This window comes from Lissotriton vulgaris, chromosome 8 (genome assembly GCF_964263255.1).
Source record: "Lissotriton vulgaris chromosome 8, aLisVul1.2, whole genome shotgun sequence".
Lineage (NCBI taxonomy): Eukaryota > Metazoa > Chordata > Amphibia > Caudata > Salamandridae > Lissotriton > Lissotriton vulgaris.
Window position 1 is genome coordinate 1133835145 of NC_141696.1, and position 18218 is coordinate 1133853362.

The following is an 18218-nucleotide window of genomic DNA, read 5'->3' on the forward strand; positions in this document are numbered from 1 at the left end:
GGCATCCCACAATGATTTAAGGGAAGGTGCGTCTTTCCTAATAATAGAGACCCTGGTTGGCATTGACCATATTGGTGCAGTGAGCCCATTCCTGCAGCCCTCTACACTCCCGCTAGCTCCCCATATGATAACAGTGGCAGCAGCCCAAGCAAGTATATTCGCTGAAAGATGTAGAGCAATAACAAAAATGACAGCCAAACATTGCAGCAAAGCCACCCAGTCCCTTGCAATATCTTTCAGGAAATTACACAAATCTGTAACATGCAATTTAAACCAGATCCACAGATGTTTGAGTGGTTACGTCCAGCATGGTTTCTTGTGACAATGGAGTTCTTGTTGCTCGAGGCCTGTGTCTAGTAATCTCCTTGATCAGAGGTTACCGTGGGGTTTTGGATCTGTGTTGCTACCTGTATAGCGTGAACTCTCTCCGATATAATTCTTTCTAGGTCTGGGAATGCTTTGAGTCTGGGTGATGGAATTCTGCGTCAGCGGTGGCCCGAGCATTTTGAGTGGTCTGCAACACAGTGTACCTGACCTGTTCAGGGGGTCGCGGAGGCAATTGATAGGAAAGAGGCTTCCTTTGAGTCCCAGGTATAATGCAGTGTCAAAAAAGCGTGTTTTTCTTCTGACACCACCTGTACCCTGACTGGGAGCAGCAGGGAGTACTTCAGATCCACTTCATGTAATCTCTGCTTGTCTCCTAGTAAGGAGCCACGCTGGCGTTATATCATGGTAGTATAGTTGGGGAAGAATGACACACATGTATTTCTCACTCTTATGTCCGGCCTTTTGGGGGTTTCCCGCAGTATGAAATCTCTGTCACAGTAGTACAATAACTAGAAGATTAGCGGTCTGGGGTTTGCGCCCGAGATAGGTCTTTTAGTCGGAACTATGTGTGCGTGCTCTATGGAAAAAAAATTGCAATATCGCTGCCTCCAGTAACAAGCTCCCTAATCATGTTTTGACATATTGTACTGTCTCATGCCCCTCCTTACTCTCCGAAAGTCCAATGAGCGGGACATTTTGTCTAGAGCGACCTTCCCTATCCTCCACTCACGCTTCCAGGGTTTGTATTCATACTTGCCAATTTTACAGATGGTTCCGTTTGTCGGGTGGTTGGCTGGATATCAGATAGTGCTTGTTCTACTTCACTTACTCTGTTCACCAGCTTTCGATGATCAGCGTGAGATCAGCCACCACGTTATTGATTTTCGATTCAAAGGTCGTGTGAGTCTTCTCTGTGGCCTTCAACATGACATCAAGTTTATTCTCACCTAAGGTGGGTGGTCTGACCGATCGGACGAGGTACTGCCCATAGCCTTGGAGAATCATGAGGATGACCTTGGTATTTTGTATATTCCCCATGGTGGCAGTCCCCGGAATCAGGAGAGCAAATGGCAGGTAACATGAACAGCAGGCCAGCTTGCAGGTGTTTTGTTTTGCAGTTCCCACACTGCAGCACAAGCAGCCTGGTGATTTCAGTCCGGTGCAAAATTGCCACATCAGCTCAATATGGCGCGGCCTGCATTGCAAGATGGTCTTATTGGCTGTCGGGTGGAGGTAGAGGGAGGTATTGAGTTATTTGAGTTATTGACGGCCAGAGTCCATCGTCGATAATTCATGCGTCTTTCAGCCAGGTCCGGGCTCATGGATCCGTCCTCAATCAGTCCACCCCTGCTGTTCAGATGAGGGAAGGGGGAAGGTGTTAGGTCGTTTTCACTAAAGCAATAATCCACTGGTGTCAGTGTGCTTAAGTTGCAGGATCCCGCAGGGGACTTTGAGGTGGTTACAGTAGGCAGGTGGAGTTCCAGTAGCCAGCCAATCCGTTAAGTGACAATTGAGGAAGCTCTAGGCAACAACGTCAGGCTTGAAAGCTCCTTGCTTGCGTGGTCTGTGCACACTTTTTGGCCCACTTGCAGATGCTCACTTGTTCCTCAGGATCGCAGCACAAGCAGCCTGGGACTGTCCAGTGTTGTAGGAGGCTGGCTTAGTACACGGTGCACAGTTATTTAAGTGAAGCACCTTGCACTAATCTAGACAACCCTTATGGTGATTTTTAGTTGTCTTCGACAGCCATAGACAACTCTCTAAGTGGTAGCTGTGGAGAACAGCCTTCAGACTTAGTCCAGAAGGATTATTAAGCAGCTTGTTTAACCAGAACTAATCATGTAGTGTAGGTTAAACGAAAAAGAACCAAACAAAATAGTTATAAAAACACTTATATTTGTTATACACACTCACTAACACATTGGTATGTCTCCTATCCAGAGACATAAACACAATACACACAATATTTCAAAAGGAAACAGGTAAGTAAGCACAAATACACAGTGGTTTCCAGGGGGAGACCAAACCATATACTAAAGAAGTGGAATAGGAACCGAGATCAAAGTCAAGACTTGACCCTAATGACTCCGAAGACCTGGGAACCTAAGGAACCACCCAAGGTAAGTACCCAGGAACCCAAAGAGGGTGTGTGCAGAGTTGAAGCACACACCCTCAATGCAAGTCAATGGGGATGTCGCGGTTGCAGTTTTGAATAAGAACCCTTCCCAGTAGATTCTGAAGAAATCCCATGGAGTATGGAAAGTTGGATAGTCACTCCAAAGGAGGATACCCCAGGAACCAGGATACCTACACCAGAGAAGCCGGGTGCATAGGTGCGACGTGATGTCAGAAACTGCCGCAGACCACAATGTTGGACTTCATGGAAGATGCCACTGGCGAAGAAGGTGAAATAGTCCATGGGAATCCAAGGATGGATTCTTGAAGAGAAGTAACTACAAGCAGACGGGACAGAGTCTATGCCACTTGGGAGTGACCAGGAGGCATGGAAGACCAATGATCACCGATAACGGAAGATGCAGTAGAGTTGACGGTGACCTTGTTGATGCAGCTGTGAGGAGCACGCGACGCTCTGGAAGACCAGGAGCCGTTCACGAGCTGTCCCATGTCAGAAGTAGAGAACCAGGAGATCAGTGTCACTGCGGTAGCACCAACAAGCCTTTGCAGCAGCAACAGACATAGTAAACGAAGAAGGTGCATTGTCTGGACCACCAAGGTCCAGGAGACGCACCAAATGCAGGAGGGTTAGAGTAGACCCGAGCAAGCAGGGGAGCCCACTGAAGCCAAAGAAGACCCTCAAGAGGACCCACAGGCCGAAGGCACAGGAGTCACAACAGGACCTCGAGCAGCTCACCAAAGATATGGGCCCACGGTGCAGAGGATGTGGTGAGGACAAAGATCTTGGCAGGAAGAGATGCTGAAGGCTGAAGCTTCTTGTAGCCTGAAGATCTCTGAAGGACAGAGTCAACAAGCCTTTGCAACGGCAAGTCAACGTGAAGCACAGGGGTGCTGTACCAGTGGTTCTGACAAGGGATACCGGTTTCAATCTTGCTGAGAAGACAGTGCAGGCCCTGAGGGAGTTGGAGAACCCCCACCTGTGTTGCTGAGCCTTTCGAAGTCCGTGGTACATCAGGAGCAGCAGACCGGTCAACTTAGTTATGGTGCCTGCAGATGCAGGGGCGTTACTCCTTCACTCCAAGGGAGATTACTTCGGGTGTCCTTGATGCCCACAGGCCTGCAGAAGAACCTGGATAAAGTGCAGGCACAGATAACGCAGAAGACTGGCAGAACAATGAGACCAGGAGCAGCAGGATTCTTCCTTGATGCAGTCTCGGTTCCCAAAGCGAAGTCCAACAAAGTCCAAAGTGCCCAGACGGTAGGAGTAGAAGTGGTTTCGGATCTGAATCTTGTCCCACGACAAATTTGAAGAGCCACCTACAGGTAAGCCCTTAAGTACCCTAAGGAAAGTGGACGATTCAGGGGTCCCTCCTAGAGCAGGGGCTGGACAGCGGGGCGGATACTTCCATGGCCTTTGTCCAGTTTCGCTCCAGAGCGGGAGCTTAACTGGTTCCAACTGTAGTATGCAAAGAGGGCACCACATGCGCCTTCCAAAGCAGTCTGGTGGCGCTGGCAAGCACCCCCATTCCAATGCACCTCCATTCCAATGCACCTCCCTGTGATAGGAAACAGATTGTTCTACCTTGCTCAGCTCAGCAGCTGGAGGGCAGAATCGTGCCTGTGATCGGCAGCAGCACTAGCTTGCTGTTAGACCCTGGAAGGCTGGTACCGGGAATACATGGGGGGTTCCCTAGGGACTCCCCTCAGTTCATGGGATCCTACTTCCAACCCTGGATTCAGCGTTGGGATATGATTCCAACATGTTTGGTACCAAACATGACCGGTTTTGGTGCAACCAATATACAGTTAGACATCTTGTAATTGACTTGATGTCCACTGTATGTATTAAATGGCTGACTGCGCTTACAAAGCCTGGAGAATGGATTCTGGGGTTGTCCCCCCTCATGCAGGGCACCTTCACACTTATAACCTAGCACCCTGCCTTCAGGATTGAAAGGCCTGCTTTATTGGGTGACTTATAGGTTTTAAGTGCAGTGACCTCAGAAATAAGGAAATCTGTTGTGAGTGGTGCTAGCACCGGCTCACACAGGATGCAGTGGCAGGCCTGTAGTCCCAGTTTGAGTGGTCTCTCATGGTTTGCATAATACGTGCTGCAGCCCATGGGAGACCCCAGGTGTACCTAAGCCCTGGGTACCTTAGTACCATATAGTAGGGACATAGAAGAGTATACCAGCAGCCAATTGGGAAGGTACCAAAGTACTTACCATAGTCAAATTTAGGGAGAGAGCACAGTGACTTGGGTCCTGATTAGCAGGATCCCAGTCAGACTTGTCAGAAAACAGAATAACACCAGCAGAAAGTGGGGGCAACCATAAAAGAAGTTCCTACTTTCCTACAAGTGTTCACAGTAAAGGGATATGGGGCACGAACACCACTTATCTGGGCTCGAGTGAGAGGTATGCTACAATAGTCTGTCTAGGAGTGAAGCATGTTTCATGTCTGTGTGTTGTCAATTGGAAGTTGGAAGATAGAAGGGGTTCAGGGGTGCGCGGCTCAGTTTCCCCAAAGACGCCTGTTCAGGCCATGTAGGTGTTCAGCTGCTGCTGATGAACAAAGGCTGCAGTGGAGGCGGGTAAAGGAGTGGCGGGGCCCGCGTAGCATCAACGGGTACAGTTCCGGGATGGGGGTGCATTAGGGACGGGTGGATGGCTGGGGGCACCCGTGCGTGGGGCCTAAGTTCACAGTTGCTGGCCAGGGACTGCTGTTCATGTCTTAAAAGTTGCAATGCTACTCAAGCACAGGAAGTGGGATAGGCCATTTCTTCTGGCCAGATGCGTAGCCCCCAATCCAGGCCAGAGAGGCGTCCGGCCATGGAGCTGCGATTGTTCCCCACACGGTGTTCCTGATGATAAAAGGGAGGGGGGGGGGAGGCGTGGTCCCCCGTGCCTGCAGTTAGTGCTCAGGTTAGTCCCGCTACACCGCTGCTGTGCTCTCCTCAATCCGCGCATCGCACAGGGAGAGGTCAGCTGAAACGCTGGGGCCAGGCTGCTTGGCTTTACCTCTTAGTCCATGGGCTCCGACCGGTCATTGGCAACATGCAGGCTTTCCTTGGCTTCTGTGCTCCGCTGTGGGCACCTTCCGCCACCACATAGGGTTTCACCATCCTCAGGCCTCCGCTCCACCCCCGTCCCTCACAATCTTCTTTAGCCCTTCGACCAAAACTTGTGCATGGGGATCGATGCTACAACACTGTGGGGGCACCCACGCATGCTGATGTCCCTGCTAATTACCGGATAAAGGGATGTGGAGCAGAGGCTCATTAGAGTGTGTCTGCCATCATGGCCTCTCAGCCACTACCCCCACCCCCTCCCCCGACAGCTGTCTCTTTAATGCCATATTTCTCTTAAGCATTCAAAAATGGATGACAGTCTATTAACCGCTCCTTAGAGGGGTTTTTATTGCCCTGAGGCGGTAGGAACAACAGTGAATCAAGTACTCACTCTTAATTACAGCATAAAATCATAGCTGCCACATCTATGGAACACCTTTGGTGGTGTGGGTAAGAGACGGCATGGCAAACAGACTGTGCTTGGTGTCTGAAGCAGAAGACAATCAAGTACAGGTTTTTATTCATTTGAGGATCAGGACAACCAGTGTACGGTCGGGGCAGTGTTTAAGAGAGTGGATGGCAGGGCAGCCACATATTAAATATCGCTGGGGTGACATCAAAGGAGAGCCACGGAAGGGGTTGCATGTTGCAGTGTTAAACTAAATAATGCAAGTAAAAAAAATGCTGCAAAATATAGTTTTGATTCCTACAAGTTTGTACCACAAAGTGGATGATCAATTCAGCAGTATCTTAGAGGGCCTATAAAGAATGTGTCTTTTATTACACCTAACTATTCTATATTGAACGCAAATGTGTGTTTAAGCTTTCAGAAATAGAATTGAATAAAGTAGTGAGACTTCTGCGTGGTCGCCCTAAGACATACGCTTTGGCTCTTTTTTGGAGGTTTACCTTCCATATGATCCTCCACTTGGTGGCCGTCCATACTGACTCAAACCTATGCGTCGGCTACATCTGCAAAAAAATAGGATTTATATTCGACTGCAGTTTTTTCTTTGATGCACAATATGTCTGTCTCTTTTATTTGCATCTTTTTACCCAGAGTTGTTCCACTGATCCTGAATGAACACCGTAAGTCTGTAGTGCAGGAAGCGATTCTCTCCCACCGTTCTACTACAACACTTTGGCCTAGATGTAGGTAATTTTATTTTACCACTTCTTAAATTCCGAATTTTACCGATTCGGTATTTAAGAAGTGGTAAAATAGAGGGGGGGATGTAGGTATTACAGAATCGGTAAATACCGAATCGTTGAGATTCGGTATTTACCGATTCTGTAAATACCGATTCGGTAATGCCCATTGATTCCTATGGGCATTGAAGCCCATGGGAATCAATGGGCATTACCGAATCAGTATTTACCGATTCGATAAATACCGATTCCAGCAAGGGTGCAGGGGGTGTCACTTTGACACCCTCTAGCACCCCAAATACAGGCATGTGTGCAATGTGGCACACAGACATGCCCTAAGGGCATGTCTGTCTGTCACATGGCATAGGTGTGCATGCACACATGTGCATGCACACCTGGATTCGGTATTTTACCACCCAATTGGATTGGGTGGTAAAATACCGAATCTGAAAAGCCTTTGGGACTCAGAAGAGTCCCACCTACATCTAGAAGTTACTGAATCGGTAAAAATACCAATTCGGTATTTTACCGAATCGGTAAATTTACCGATTCTGTAAATTTACAGATTCGGTAAAATTGGCCCCCTACATCCCAAAAACCCATTTACCGGTCGGTAACGGCCGAACTCGGCCGTTACCAGCCGGTAAATGGCCACCTACATCTGGCCCTTTGTGTCGTGGCCTTCCGTCTGCTCTAGGAACTTGCTTCAGTTAATGTATGAAAGTGCTGCCAGACTTCCTCGGGCTCTGCACTGGCTCTCTACAGAAGCGTTCAGTTTTACAATCTCTGTTTCAGTAGTAGGTCAGAATTTATTTATCTTATTTTCTGGAAAAAATGTAAAAAGTGTGTCTTTGCTTAAGAACAGGCAATTTACAGCGTATGCCATCTCATTACGCACTAGGACTCCTTAGTAGGGTATTAAGAACGTTATAGAAATATTTCATTCGAAATATTCCATTAAGCTGCATTATTTTGGATGCCCTGGAGGCGCTTCTTTCAAAAATGAGGTATGCCCTTTAAATAGACAGCTGCAATTATTTAGACTGACATTAACGGCAGTTGACATTTTTTTTATTTTCAGGTGGATAGAGGGAGTAACAATTTCAGTATATTCATCTGTCAAAAACACAACCACCACAACCTTCCCCACCTTCTCCTGCAGGTCACCCCTGCCTTCTCTGTGTTCATAAAAGCTCATGTCCAGCAATATTTCTAAACAATAGACTTGAACTGGGGTGAAGGTGGAAACGGGCTACAGAATGGACATATTGATAAGGTCCACATGCTTCTTTTTCCCTAAGATCTTATGTTGTCTGGGTCTGGGTCTGGAAGGCCTTATCTTTAAATAAAAGTGCACGGTGTGCATTTATAAAGTAAATGTACAATTATTATTTTATTCACAGGTCCAAGCCATTCTGGTGAATATTTTTGGAGGCATCATGCGATGCGATGTCATTGCACAGGGTATCATAATTGCTGTGAAAGACTTGGAGCTGAGGATACCCATTGTTGTGCGGCTGCAAGGTACGCTATTTTATTTCAAAACACTCCAGGTTGTCTGGAGTCCATTTTGTTCTTTGAAGTCTGTCAGTTTAGATGGATACATCTAGAACTTGTCACCTCAAGATCCATTTGAATGTTGGGCCCATTATGCTCAAATACTTTAAATATAAATAAGCATGTAATGTAGGGTCTCATGAGAAGAGATGATTGTAGATATGATTTTGTGTACAATTTGGCAGACACACATTTTTGTGACCTTTGAAATATACAGTTTTGTGTACCTGCTTAAACAATGTGGAGCCAGTTTCACGTGAAGGCCCCCCGCTGTTAATGGTGCCCATCTTCAAAGAGAACTTTCACAATATCAAGTAACAGGAACCTGGAGTTTTCTTTTGACATATGGAATTGAAAACAACTTCTCAAACCTAGTACTGTACGAGATGGGGGTCTCAACTACTAAATTCATTCCCAAAAAGTGTTAGCAGGAAGGGGCAGACTCCCTCTAAATGGGGAGTGCTTTGGTAGATTTAGATGGAATAAACACGCTAAGATTGAGAGGTTTTCTGTCGCATTTTGGAGCAAAAAGCACTTCGGTTGCCTCTAGGCACAAAGACTACAGCTCTTTTGAACCGTGATAGGAGTGTTTGTAGGAACTTGATGCAAATAGGTTTTGGGTCACTGATCGATAGTATGATAGCTCCACTTTTAAAAACCTCTTCTTTGATCACTGGCCCTTCACAACCTACTTGGAACATTGAAGTCGTCCTGTTAGCTGCAAAAGGAGTTTGTATTGCCTGCCAGCAGCACATTAAAAAGAATGGTTTGCCTCTGATTCGAACCTTAGTCCCCAAAAACTCGTCCACAAATGGGCAAGCCAGTTTCCCTACCTGTTTTTTGGGTCTAATTGGACTTATCTGAAGCATTTCACAAGAGCAGCAAGTGAATGTATGCACCGCATACGTACCTTCTGCAGCATAGAATTTGAAAAAACAAGTCTCTGGTACCTCTTTTTAAACCAATGCAAATAGCCTCTTTAAGACATTGTCATTCTTTGTTTAATAATTACATTTTTTCCAGCAAAGTATACATGTAACAGATCAATACCAGCACCCAGCAGATGGTCGTCAGTGGATAGACAATATCGGAGTCAAACGTCTTACCGCCCAAGAAATGAAAGTTGCATGGAGTGAGGCATTGCAATCAATTATGAGACAACATGCCGCAGTGAATCAGGCATGGTACCTGATGCAGGTGGTAGATCACAGAGAATCATGCCCCCTCTAAATAATGTCTTTTCTTTTCCTGGCCACAGATCGCTGCAAATTTAGGAGGTCATCTTCGAACTTTCTATGCATTTTTTTTTAATGGCATGCACCAATCCATGCTCCTGCTCCTACTCCATATAGGTTACTTTTATCAGGATGAGTGGCTTCTTTTCTAGTAATGTACATTTTTGGCATCACACTCTGAGCGTAAAGATTGGAACTGTGTCTAGGCAAGTAAATATTAGGTATTTTCTATTTGGTGTCACAAATTCTTTTCCCTCAAAATTTGGAGTTCTGTACACACCCAAATTGATTGTAGAAAGTTGAACTTTTTTAGACATTTCCAGATAGTAATTACTTCTTTAATTAGGGTCTGCTTCGGAAACTGTTACTTCCTTTATGTCAGAAGGGTAATAATGTACAATATGGTAAAGAGAAAACTTATTTGGCAAAATTAGCAGGATTTTTTTTTGTTTTGTCTTACATGCTTCGGTTATTTTGTGAAGGCCTGTTACCAGGGGGACAATTATTAAATGGATTGTTCAAACAATTCAATTATGTTACTCTTTATAAAATAACAATCTCTAATCAGCAGAAATGTGTAGAGCTGGTGCTACATGGACATCATTATATACTAATACATGATATAGTGTGTACATGTTCAACAAGGAAAGAAGGAACAGTAGGCCAAACAGCGATAAAGCATTTCGTTGCTATTACACACACTTAATCTCACAAAGTGGTTCATGCTCCAGAAGGTAAATAGTACTTAACTATAACAAAAGATTTGCAAGTTGTGACTGTTGCAGGTTCACAAGACACACTCATGCCTCCTATGTTGTGGACCCTCTTTTTGTCAAGGTTCACATCCAGTAAATTGTCCTGGTGTCCTGAAGGATGGGTGTAGCCTGAGGAAAGGAAAGCCGATGGGTATCTGCCATCCTGTTCTTCAGTCTACAGAAACCTTGAATTTGACAAGCCTGCCAGAAGAGCTTTTGTATGGTATAAAGGAGCTGTATTCCGAACCATTATGAATCAATAGACCCATACAGCTAAATGTATAACAATGTGTGTTTTATTATGTAATAATCATATATATTTCAAACGCTTAAGATTACCATAATAATGGGTAGCTCAGCAGAAATGATTATTATTAATGTGAATAAGATATAAAACCCAAATGTTATTCATCATGCATCCCTAATCAGTTAGTTTTAGAAACTCTGTTTGTATTGCCACATTAGGTTATTCTTCTTCTTTGTTTGCAAGCTACACCTCACTTGTCTGCTGTAGTCCACGTGGTATTTAGTATTGAGTTTCCACAGGAAATATTCCTCTCAGCATCGGTTTTCTCCATTCCCTCCTTATCAGGGAGGGCTTTTTTTTCCTTTCTCTCCTTAGCATCTTTATGCAGCTGGAGGAATCCTATGTTGTGGGTGTTACACCATTTAGATGAAAATCCAGCTCTCATTTGACGCCTGTGGAAGCTTTAGTACTTGTTAAAGGTTACCATCATTATTGGGGAAACTTGAGCAGTCTCGGTGTCATTCTGCGGGAAGGGGTGTACCTTCCAGTTGAGAAGTACAGAAATGCAGATTCCCTTTCCAGTTGAAGGCCTGTGACAATGTTGCATGCACAGGAAAAATAAAAACATATTGTACCGCAGAATCGACATGATAAAGGCCTCCCTTTATAGCCAATGTAAACTTATGACAAGTGAAAATATTCAAATGCACAGACCATATAAATGCATGTCAAGGTCTATTAACATCGTAACTCATATAATGTAAAGGATCTTATAGCATGCGTATAGAAGCATGGACCTACAGTCAGTCCCATCTCTCCAAGTTAAGACTAGTGCAAGTTTAATATACTAAACTAAAATTAAAATATTGTCCTGTGCTGTCAATTGAAAATGGAAATAAAAGGTTGTAGTACCTTATTTCGGCCTTACAGTAGACGTTTCAATGCATCATACAGATTTGATGTAGAGTTGAGGCCAAAAATGAAGAAACAATTTCTGTATCAGAGGATTCTCACTGATATTCATGAACATAGAATAGTCCTGCCTTCGTGTGATGACCCCAAAACACTTATATATATATATCGAGTGCGCAGGAAAGTGTAACACCTGTGGAATCAGAAGTAAGCTCAGGAGCTGAATCAGAGCCCGGTACCTCATCAAATGTAGCGGAAGAACGACCAATACCAACTCCTGTGGATGAATTTGATTTTTTTACGAGAGGACAGACTACGGAGCCTAAGGCCACGGCAGCCTCAGGGAAACTACAGCAAAAACAAGACATCGTTTCAAAAAGCAGGGAACGCAAAAACAGGAGATGGAGAAAACACGCAGCAGCCCACAATGAGAAAACAAACATACAGAAGATACAACAGGCGATAACAAATATGGCTTCAGAGGATAAAAACACAGTCATCAATCTGTCAAACATGGCGTTAACAAACAAAGAAGAAGAGACTCTCTCATTGGGATTATCGTTTTGTAATAGAACGAACTTCAATTATACACAGACACGGATTAATTTACATCAATTCACAAGAAAACTGAAGCTCAATAAACATTTCTTTAACAGCAGAGAAAATATGACTATTGAAAGTGAAAAACCAAATGAGGTAAACAATGAGTGGCGGATTGAAGACATGGCATTTATAAAGGAAATGGCCGATTTGGACACAGAGGAAAGAGAGGGTGGTCTAAGCACACAAGAAGCAGCCCAACATGCCGTGCTAGTTACAACAGGCACCACCAAAACTACATTTAAACCAAGATCAACGTTCTGTCCAAATATGCCCAAAGACTCCATAGACATTTTTTTCAGACAAAGTTATTAAGGATCTGAAAGCATTCTCATGGGAAAGTAGTAACAATTTTTTAAAACAAACCAAAGTGAGAGGCGGGCATACGACAAGATCATGATGAAAATTAAAGACAGGAGTGACATAGTTATACGTTGGTCAGACAAAGGCGGCAATGTGGTGCTTTGGCCTTTGGCCTTTGGACATGTATAATACCGAAGCACAGCTGCAACTATCAGATAAAGAATGCTATCAGAGAATAAGTACAACAAACATATCGGCCATACAAGACAGCTACAACAGGAGTCTGTATGATTGGAAGAGTGCAGGCATCATTTCTAGACAAGAATTTCAGTTTTTGAAAACAGGCTACCCGGTCACCCCTAACCTATACCTTATACCTAAGCTACACAAAAATGCGACATGTCCTCCTGGAAGGCCGATCATATCAGCCATTGGAGTCCTTTTTGAGAATACCAGCCGATTCATTGACTATTATCTACAACCTTTTGTGAAATCATTGCCTTCCTATACGAAAGACACTGGTGACTTTTTGAAGAAAATCTATGACATAAAATGGCAGTCTGATTTTGTATTTGACACTGGACGTGCAACGCCTCTACACGAGTATAAGGCATCGTGATGGGCTTAATGCAATCAAGTACTATTTAAGTAGCAGAAATATCGACTTGTATGCACAGACTCAAATGTTGATACAAATGGCTGAATGGTGTTTGATGAATAACATATTTACCTTTGACAAATTGTTGTACAAGCAAATACAGGGGACTGCCATGGGTACTTGCTTCGCCCCCAGTTATGCTAATTTGCATATGGGCTGGTGGGAGGAGCAAGTACTCATGAAGAACTACACCGCAGAATTACTCATGTAAGACGGACTATGCAGTCTACGTCTTGCAATGTAGCTGTAAAAAACAATACGTGGGCAGTACCATCCACCCTGCCCATGTGCGGGTGCTACAGCATCTTGGAGCAATCCGTAACGATGATCCCACGTATCCGGTGGCTAAACACATAAACAAAGTCCATGGAGGTGATGCCGACAATATAAGATACTTTGTCGTGGATCATGTGAAGAGGAGCATAAGAGGGGGGAATAGATTACTTGCCCTACGGAGACTGGAATCCCGTTACATCATCCTCTTAAACACAAAGGCTCCCCATGGCCTTAACGCGGATGAAGCACTTAGTGTACGTTTGTAAAGAAAAATATCATTGTCAGTTAGTTGCCCATACAGACCCGAGCCCACATCCTTCGAAACAGTTGGATACATTAGCCTAAACACTGAGTTGCAAACATAGGCTTTTAAATCACCTTACACACATAATACACACAATGAGCACTTAGGTGGTAGTCGCACTTATAATTTAGTTTTTGAAGTGTATATGGTGGACTCTGTTATTTATGTTTATAGTAAGGATGTATGACAACAATCGGATACTTATGCAGTGATGTGTCACAAATTAACCTTATTACACAATGTTGTTTTCAGTTCCTCATTTGCCCACTTGGGCTGTATTTCTTTTGAACTGATATAAGTAAGGCATTAGGCCAGCATGAAATTGTTCGATGTGACATTCATCATTTATAGACTTATAAAATCATACATGTGTCAAAGTATTAACTTAATATATAATTTTGCATATAATGTACAGCAGCCACCAGGTATATGCATGAGCCTCAATAACCAGGAGAAAACGGGTATTGTGAAAATAGTAATGGGATTTAATTGTGATCCATGCCATGCATTAAAAAGAATGTATTTATTTCTTTATTTAGCAGTTTACACAATGGTGAGACACAAATAGCAAAGTGCAGAAACATTATAAAATCTTGTTGGCCATGAATGTAATGGTTACCATGGTTTCTGAATTGCGACCGCCCTGACCAATCAGCAACGTGTTTGTACAAAAAGTCTTACCTTACCAGCATTCACTGTTGTGAGCAAGGCGGTATAGCCGTCGAAACGCGTCATATCTTTTCTTTTGTAAAATAAAAACTTTTTCCTGAAATAGACCCCACGGAGTCAGCGCCTGCTTTGTACCGCCAAAACGTCAGGTTTGGTTTATATATATATATATTTTTTTTTATATATCGTAAACACCTTCCCCGACTGGGAAAGAAATGAGTCGCACAAGGTCACAGTTCCATTGTAGTATTTATTCAAAGCAGGATTTCAGCTTATTTTCCCAATGCATTTCGGCACAGTAACTCGGCCTTCTTCGGGGGAGAGATCTCTAGACATCGATGTATTCCGCCATTTGAATGCACGGTGATTGCTGATTCTATTTAATTAAATATATTTATATATATATATATATATATATTGATTGCTGATTCTATTTAATTAATTCCCTCTGGTGGGTGTTTTCAATGTTAATGTTCGCAAAGAGTCCTGGTCTTTGTAGGCACTTGACGATGTCTGTGACTGTCCCGTTTGAAATACTTTGCGTGCCTACCCCATATGCCACTTTAATGCACAGTGGGGACTCACGCCAGAATCCAGTTTCTGGTGGCTGCCGCTGCCCTGTGCATTTCTGCTTGCTCCCTAACGTCCTATTTTTGGGCAGGAATGGCGCTCTTACTTGAGGTGCGTAGCTCCGCGGCAGGACAACGCCGTTGATAATATCGTAAACACCTTCCCCGACTGGGAAAGAAATGAGTCGCACAAGGTCACAGTTCCATTGTAGTATTTATTCAAAGCGGGATTTCAGCTTATTTTCCCAATGCATTTCGGCACAGTAACTCTGCCTTCTTCGGGGGAGAGATCTCTAGACATCGATGTATTCCGCCATTTGAATGCACGGTGATTGCTGATTCTATTTAATTAAATATATTTATATATATATATATATATATATATATATCGCATACGAGTTGTCCTGTCGCAGCGGGAGCGCTTCTCAGCCGGTGCCAGCGACGGGACCAGGGCAGTGTCCCAATTTGCATAGAATACCAAATGACTCGCCGCACTCGCCTTGGTTATGTTGCAGTTTCTTTATTATTCAAAACGTGACAAAACACCTACGCGTTTCGAACCGTAGTTCGTGTTCACGGTAGCTATAGTGTGTAGTCCCTTCATTATTTCAATACAATTAGGCCTGTTGCGCACGCCCCTGTTTGTGAGGCATGCTGGGACATGTAGTTTACATGGTTTTTGGCCATCACTTTTTTGTGCAAGCCGTGGGTTTTTGCTGCATTGGGGCGAGTTTAGCGTTACTACATCTCAAAGCGGGCCCTCAGTTACCTAGGGCAATGTCGCTTTTTGACACTCGTGACCACACGTGCGTGTTAAGTCAACCCTCTATTTACCTGAGAGTTGGCTTGTGATGCGTAACTGGCATGGAGACACTCCATCTGTCAATAAAGGGCTGAGTGCCCTACGTCCCCAATGCTTGCAGCTACCCATGATTTTTAAGTATTAGCTTGTCAATCAATGGCAACATTGAATTGTCAAAAAGGTTGATAACAAATGATAACATAATGCAACTCAATTACAGTGACAGTGATGAGCAATAAGTTCTAGTTCATGTAACATAGGAGTTCTTCGAAGTTTTTCTTGGTTAAAGGAGAATGCAATTTATCTAGATAACAGTTCAATAGAAGCAGTTTCCCTCATAAGTGTACATAAAGCTCCTCATCGCCATTGAGGCCAGCAGGTTGTTTGGTCTTAAACCTCATGATTAATTTGGATTCAAGCCTTCTTAATCTTTGAATTCGGTTGCCACCTCTTTCATGTTGTGGGATCATAGCAAGTCCAAAGTATCTCACGTCCTGCCACGTTTTGTTTTCGTGGTTGGCAAGATGTTTCGCAATGGCATACGAATTATCATGATTCTGCATGGCGCGGATATGTTGAAGAATCCGTATTTTTAAGGAACATGTGGTGCTGCCAATGTAAGATTTTCCACAGTAACATTGAATCATGTACACTACAAAGGATGAGTCACAATTGATATTGCTGTTAATTGTAAAGTTTTTTCCGCTTGCATCTTTTAGACTTTTCGTGTTTCGTCCTATTTTGCACGCCTTGCAGCTAGCGCATTTGTTAAAACCTTGTTTTCTAACATCCAGCCAGGATGCTGTTTTCTTGTATTCAAAATGACTTTGAGTCAGTTCATCTGCTAGGTTGCGCGCCCTTCTATAGGAGACGAGAGGATAGTCTCCTATCGTTGTTCCGATGTCTGGGTCTTTACGTAGTACATGCCAGTACTTCTTCATTGCTTTTTGGATTTTATAGCTTTCCTTACTGAAAGTCATTATCATCCTGGGTTGGTTGGATTTTTCGTCTTCAACTTGTTGCGTGGAAGTGGGAATTTTCTTACTGGTCAGGGTCTCTGCTCTTGTTTTACGTCTTGCCCTTGTTTCGCAATTGAGCAGATCAGCTTGTTTGTATCCTCTCTGTTTAAAGCGTTCTTTTGTTTCTTTGAACTTGAGTTCCATCTCTTTTTCCTCAGAACAGTTTCTTTTCATCCGTAGAAGTTCTCCATACGGAATACTTTTCACCAATTTCTGTGGGTGGAAGCTCAGTCCGTGCTTAATGCTGTTTGTCGCTGTTTCTTTTCTATGGACAGTTGTTTGAATTTTGCCATCTGCTATATACACTTTGGTATCTAGAAACACGATTTCTTTAGGGTTGATGGTATATGTGAACTTCAGTCCCACTGAATTCTGGTTGAGGATGTTGAAGAATACAATAAATTCATTTTCAGTGCCTTTCCACAGGAGGAACAAATCGTCTATAAATCGTAGCCAAAGGGCTACTTTGGCCATATGATGATCATTTTCCTCTCCCCAAGCTACGCTCTTCTCCCACCAACCCATGGTGAGATTCGCGAAGCTTGGAGAGAAAGAAACTCCCATAGCTGTTCCACATTCTATTGAACTGTTATCTAGATAAATTGCATTCTCCTTTAACCAAGAAAAACTTCGAAGAACTCCTATGTTACATGAACTAGAACTTATTGCTCATCACTGTCACTGTAATTGAGTTGCATTATGTTATCATTTGTTATCAACCTTTTTGACAATTCAATGTTGCCATTGATTGACAAGCTAATACTTAAAAATCATGGGTAGCTGCAAGCATTGGGGACGTAGGGCACTCAGCCCTTTATTGACAGATGGAGTGTCTCCATGCCAGTTACGCATCACAAGCCAACTCTCAGGTAAATAGAGGGTTGACTTAACACGCACGTGTGGTCACGAGCGTCAAAAAGCGACATTGCCCTAGGCAACGGAGGGCCCGCTTTGAGATGTAGTAACGCTAAACTCGCCCCAATGCAGCAAAAACCCATGGCTTGCACAAAAAAGTGATGGCCAAAAACCATGTAAACTACATGTCCCAGCATGCCTCACAAACAGGGGCGTGCGCAACAGGCCTAATTGTATTGAAATAATGAAGGGACTACACACTATAGCTACCGTGAACACGAACTACGGTTCGAAACGCGTAGGTGTTTTGTCACGTTTTGAATAATAAAGAAACTGCAACATAACCAAGGCGAGTGCGGCGAGTCCTTTGGTATTCTATGCAAATTGGGACACTGCCCTGGTCCCGTCGCTGGCACCGGCTGAGAAGCGCTCCCGCTGCGACAGGACAACTCGTATGCGGTATTCACATACAGCGGAGAGCCCGCCTTCCTCTTCACCGCGGATCAAGCAACAGCGGAAAGCTCTGCCCTGAGACTGAATCCGGCAGAACAAACAACCCGTGCACTACCAGGTTGAGCGCCGAACGCGCCGAGTCGGAGGACCCAGCGCGATCCGGGAGTCTCCCAGGTAAGAGACACGCAATTGAGATACTTTTGGTTTGGAAGACGCAGCGATACGAGTCACATGTTAAAAGTTATGAAAGTTGGGGGGCGTGGCTAGCAGCCGATCATGGCGGCAGCATAAGGGACGAGCTCCGCGGCTGAAGCGGCCTCTT

The 18218-nt window shown here is 44.1% G+C and overlaps 1 protein-coding gene across 1 annotated transcript in view; it reads left to right on the top strand.

Moving 5' to 3' along the window:
- SUCLA2 (succinate-CoA ligase ADP-forming subunit beta) overlaps positions 1-18218 on the top strand; it is a 431233-nt gene that overhangs the window by 355072 nt on the left and 57943 nt on the right. Inside the window, exon 9 of the mRNA XM_086934991.1 lies at positions 8086-8206. Coding sequence (XP_086791117.1) covers positions 8086-8206 — 121 coding nt within the window. The remainder of the gene's footprint in view (positions 1-8085; positions 8207-18218) is intronic.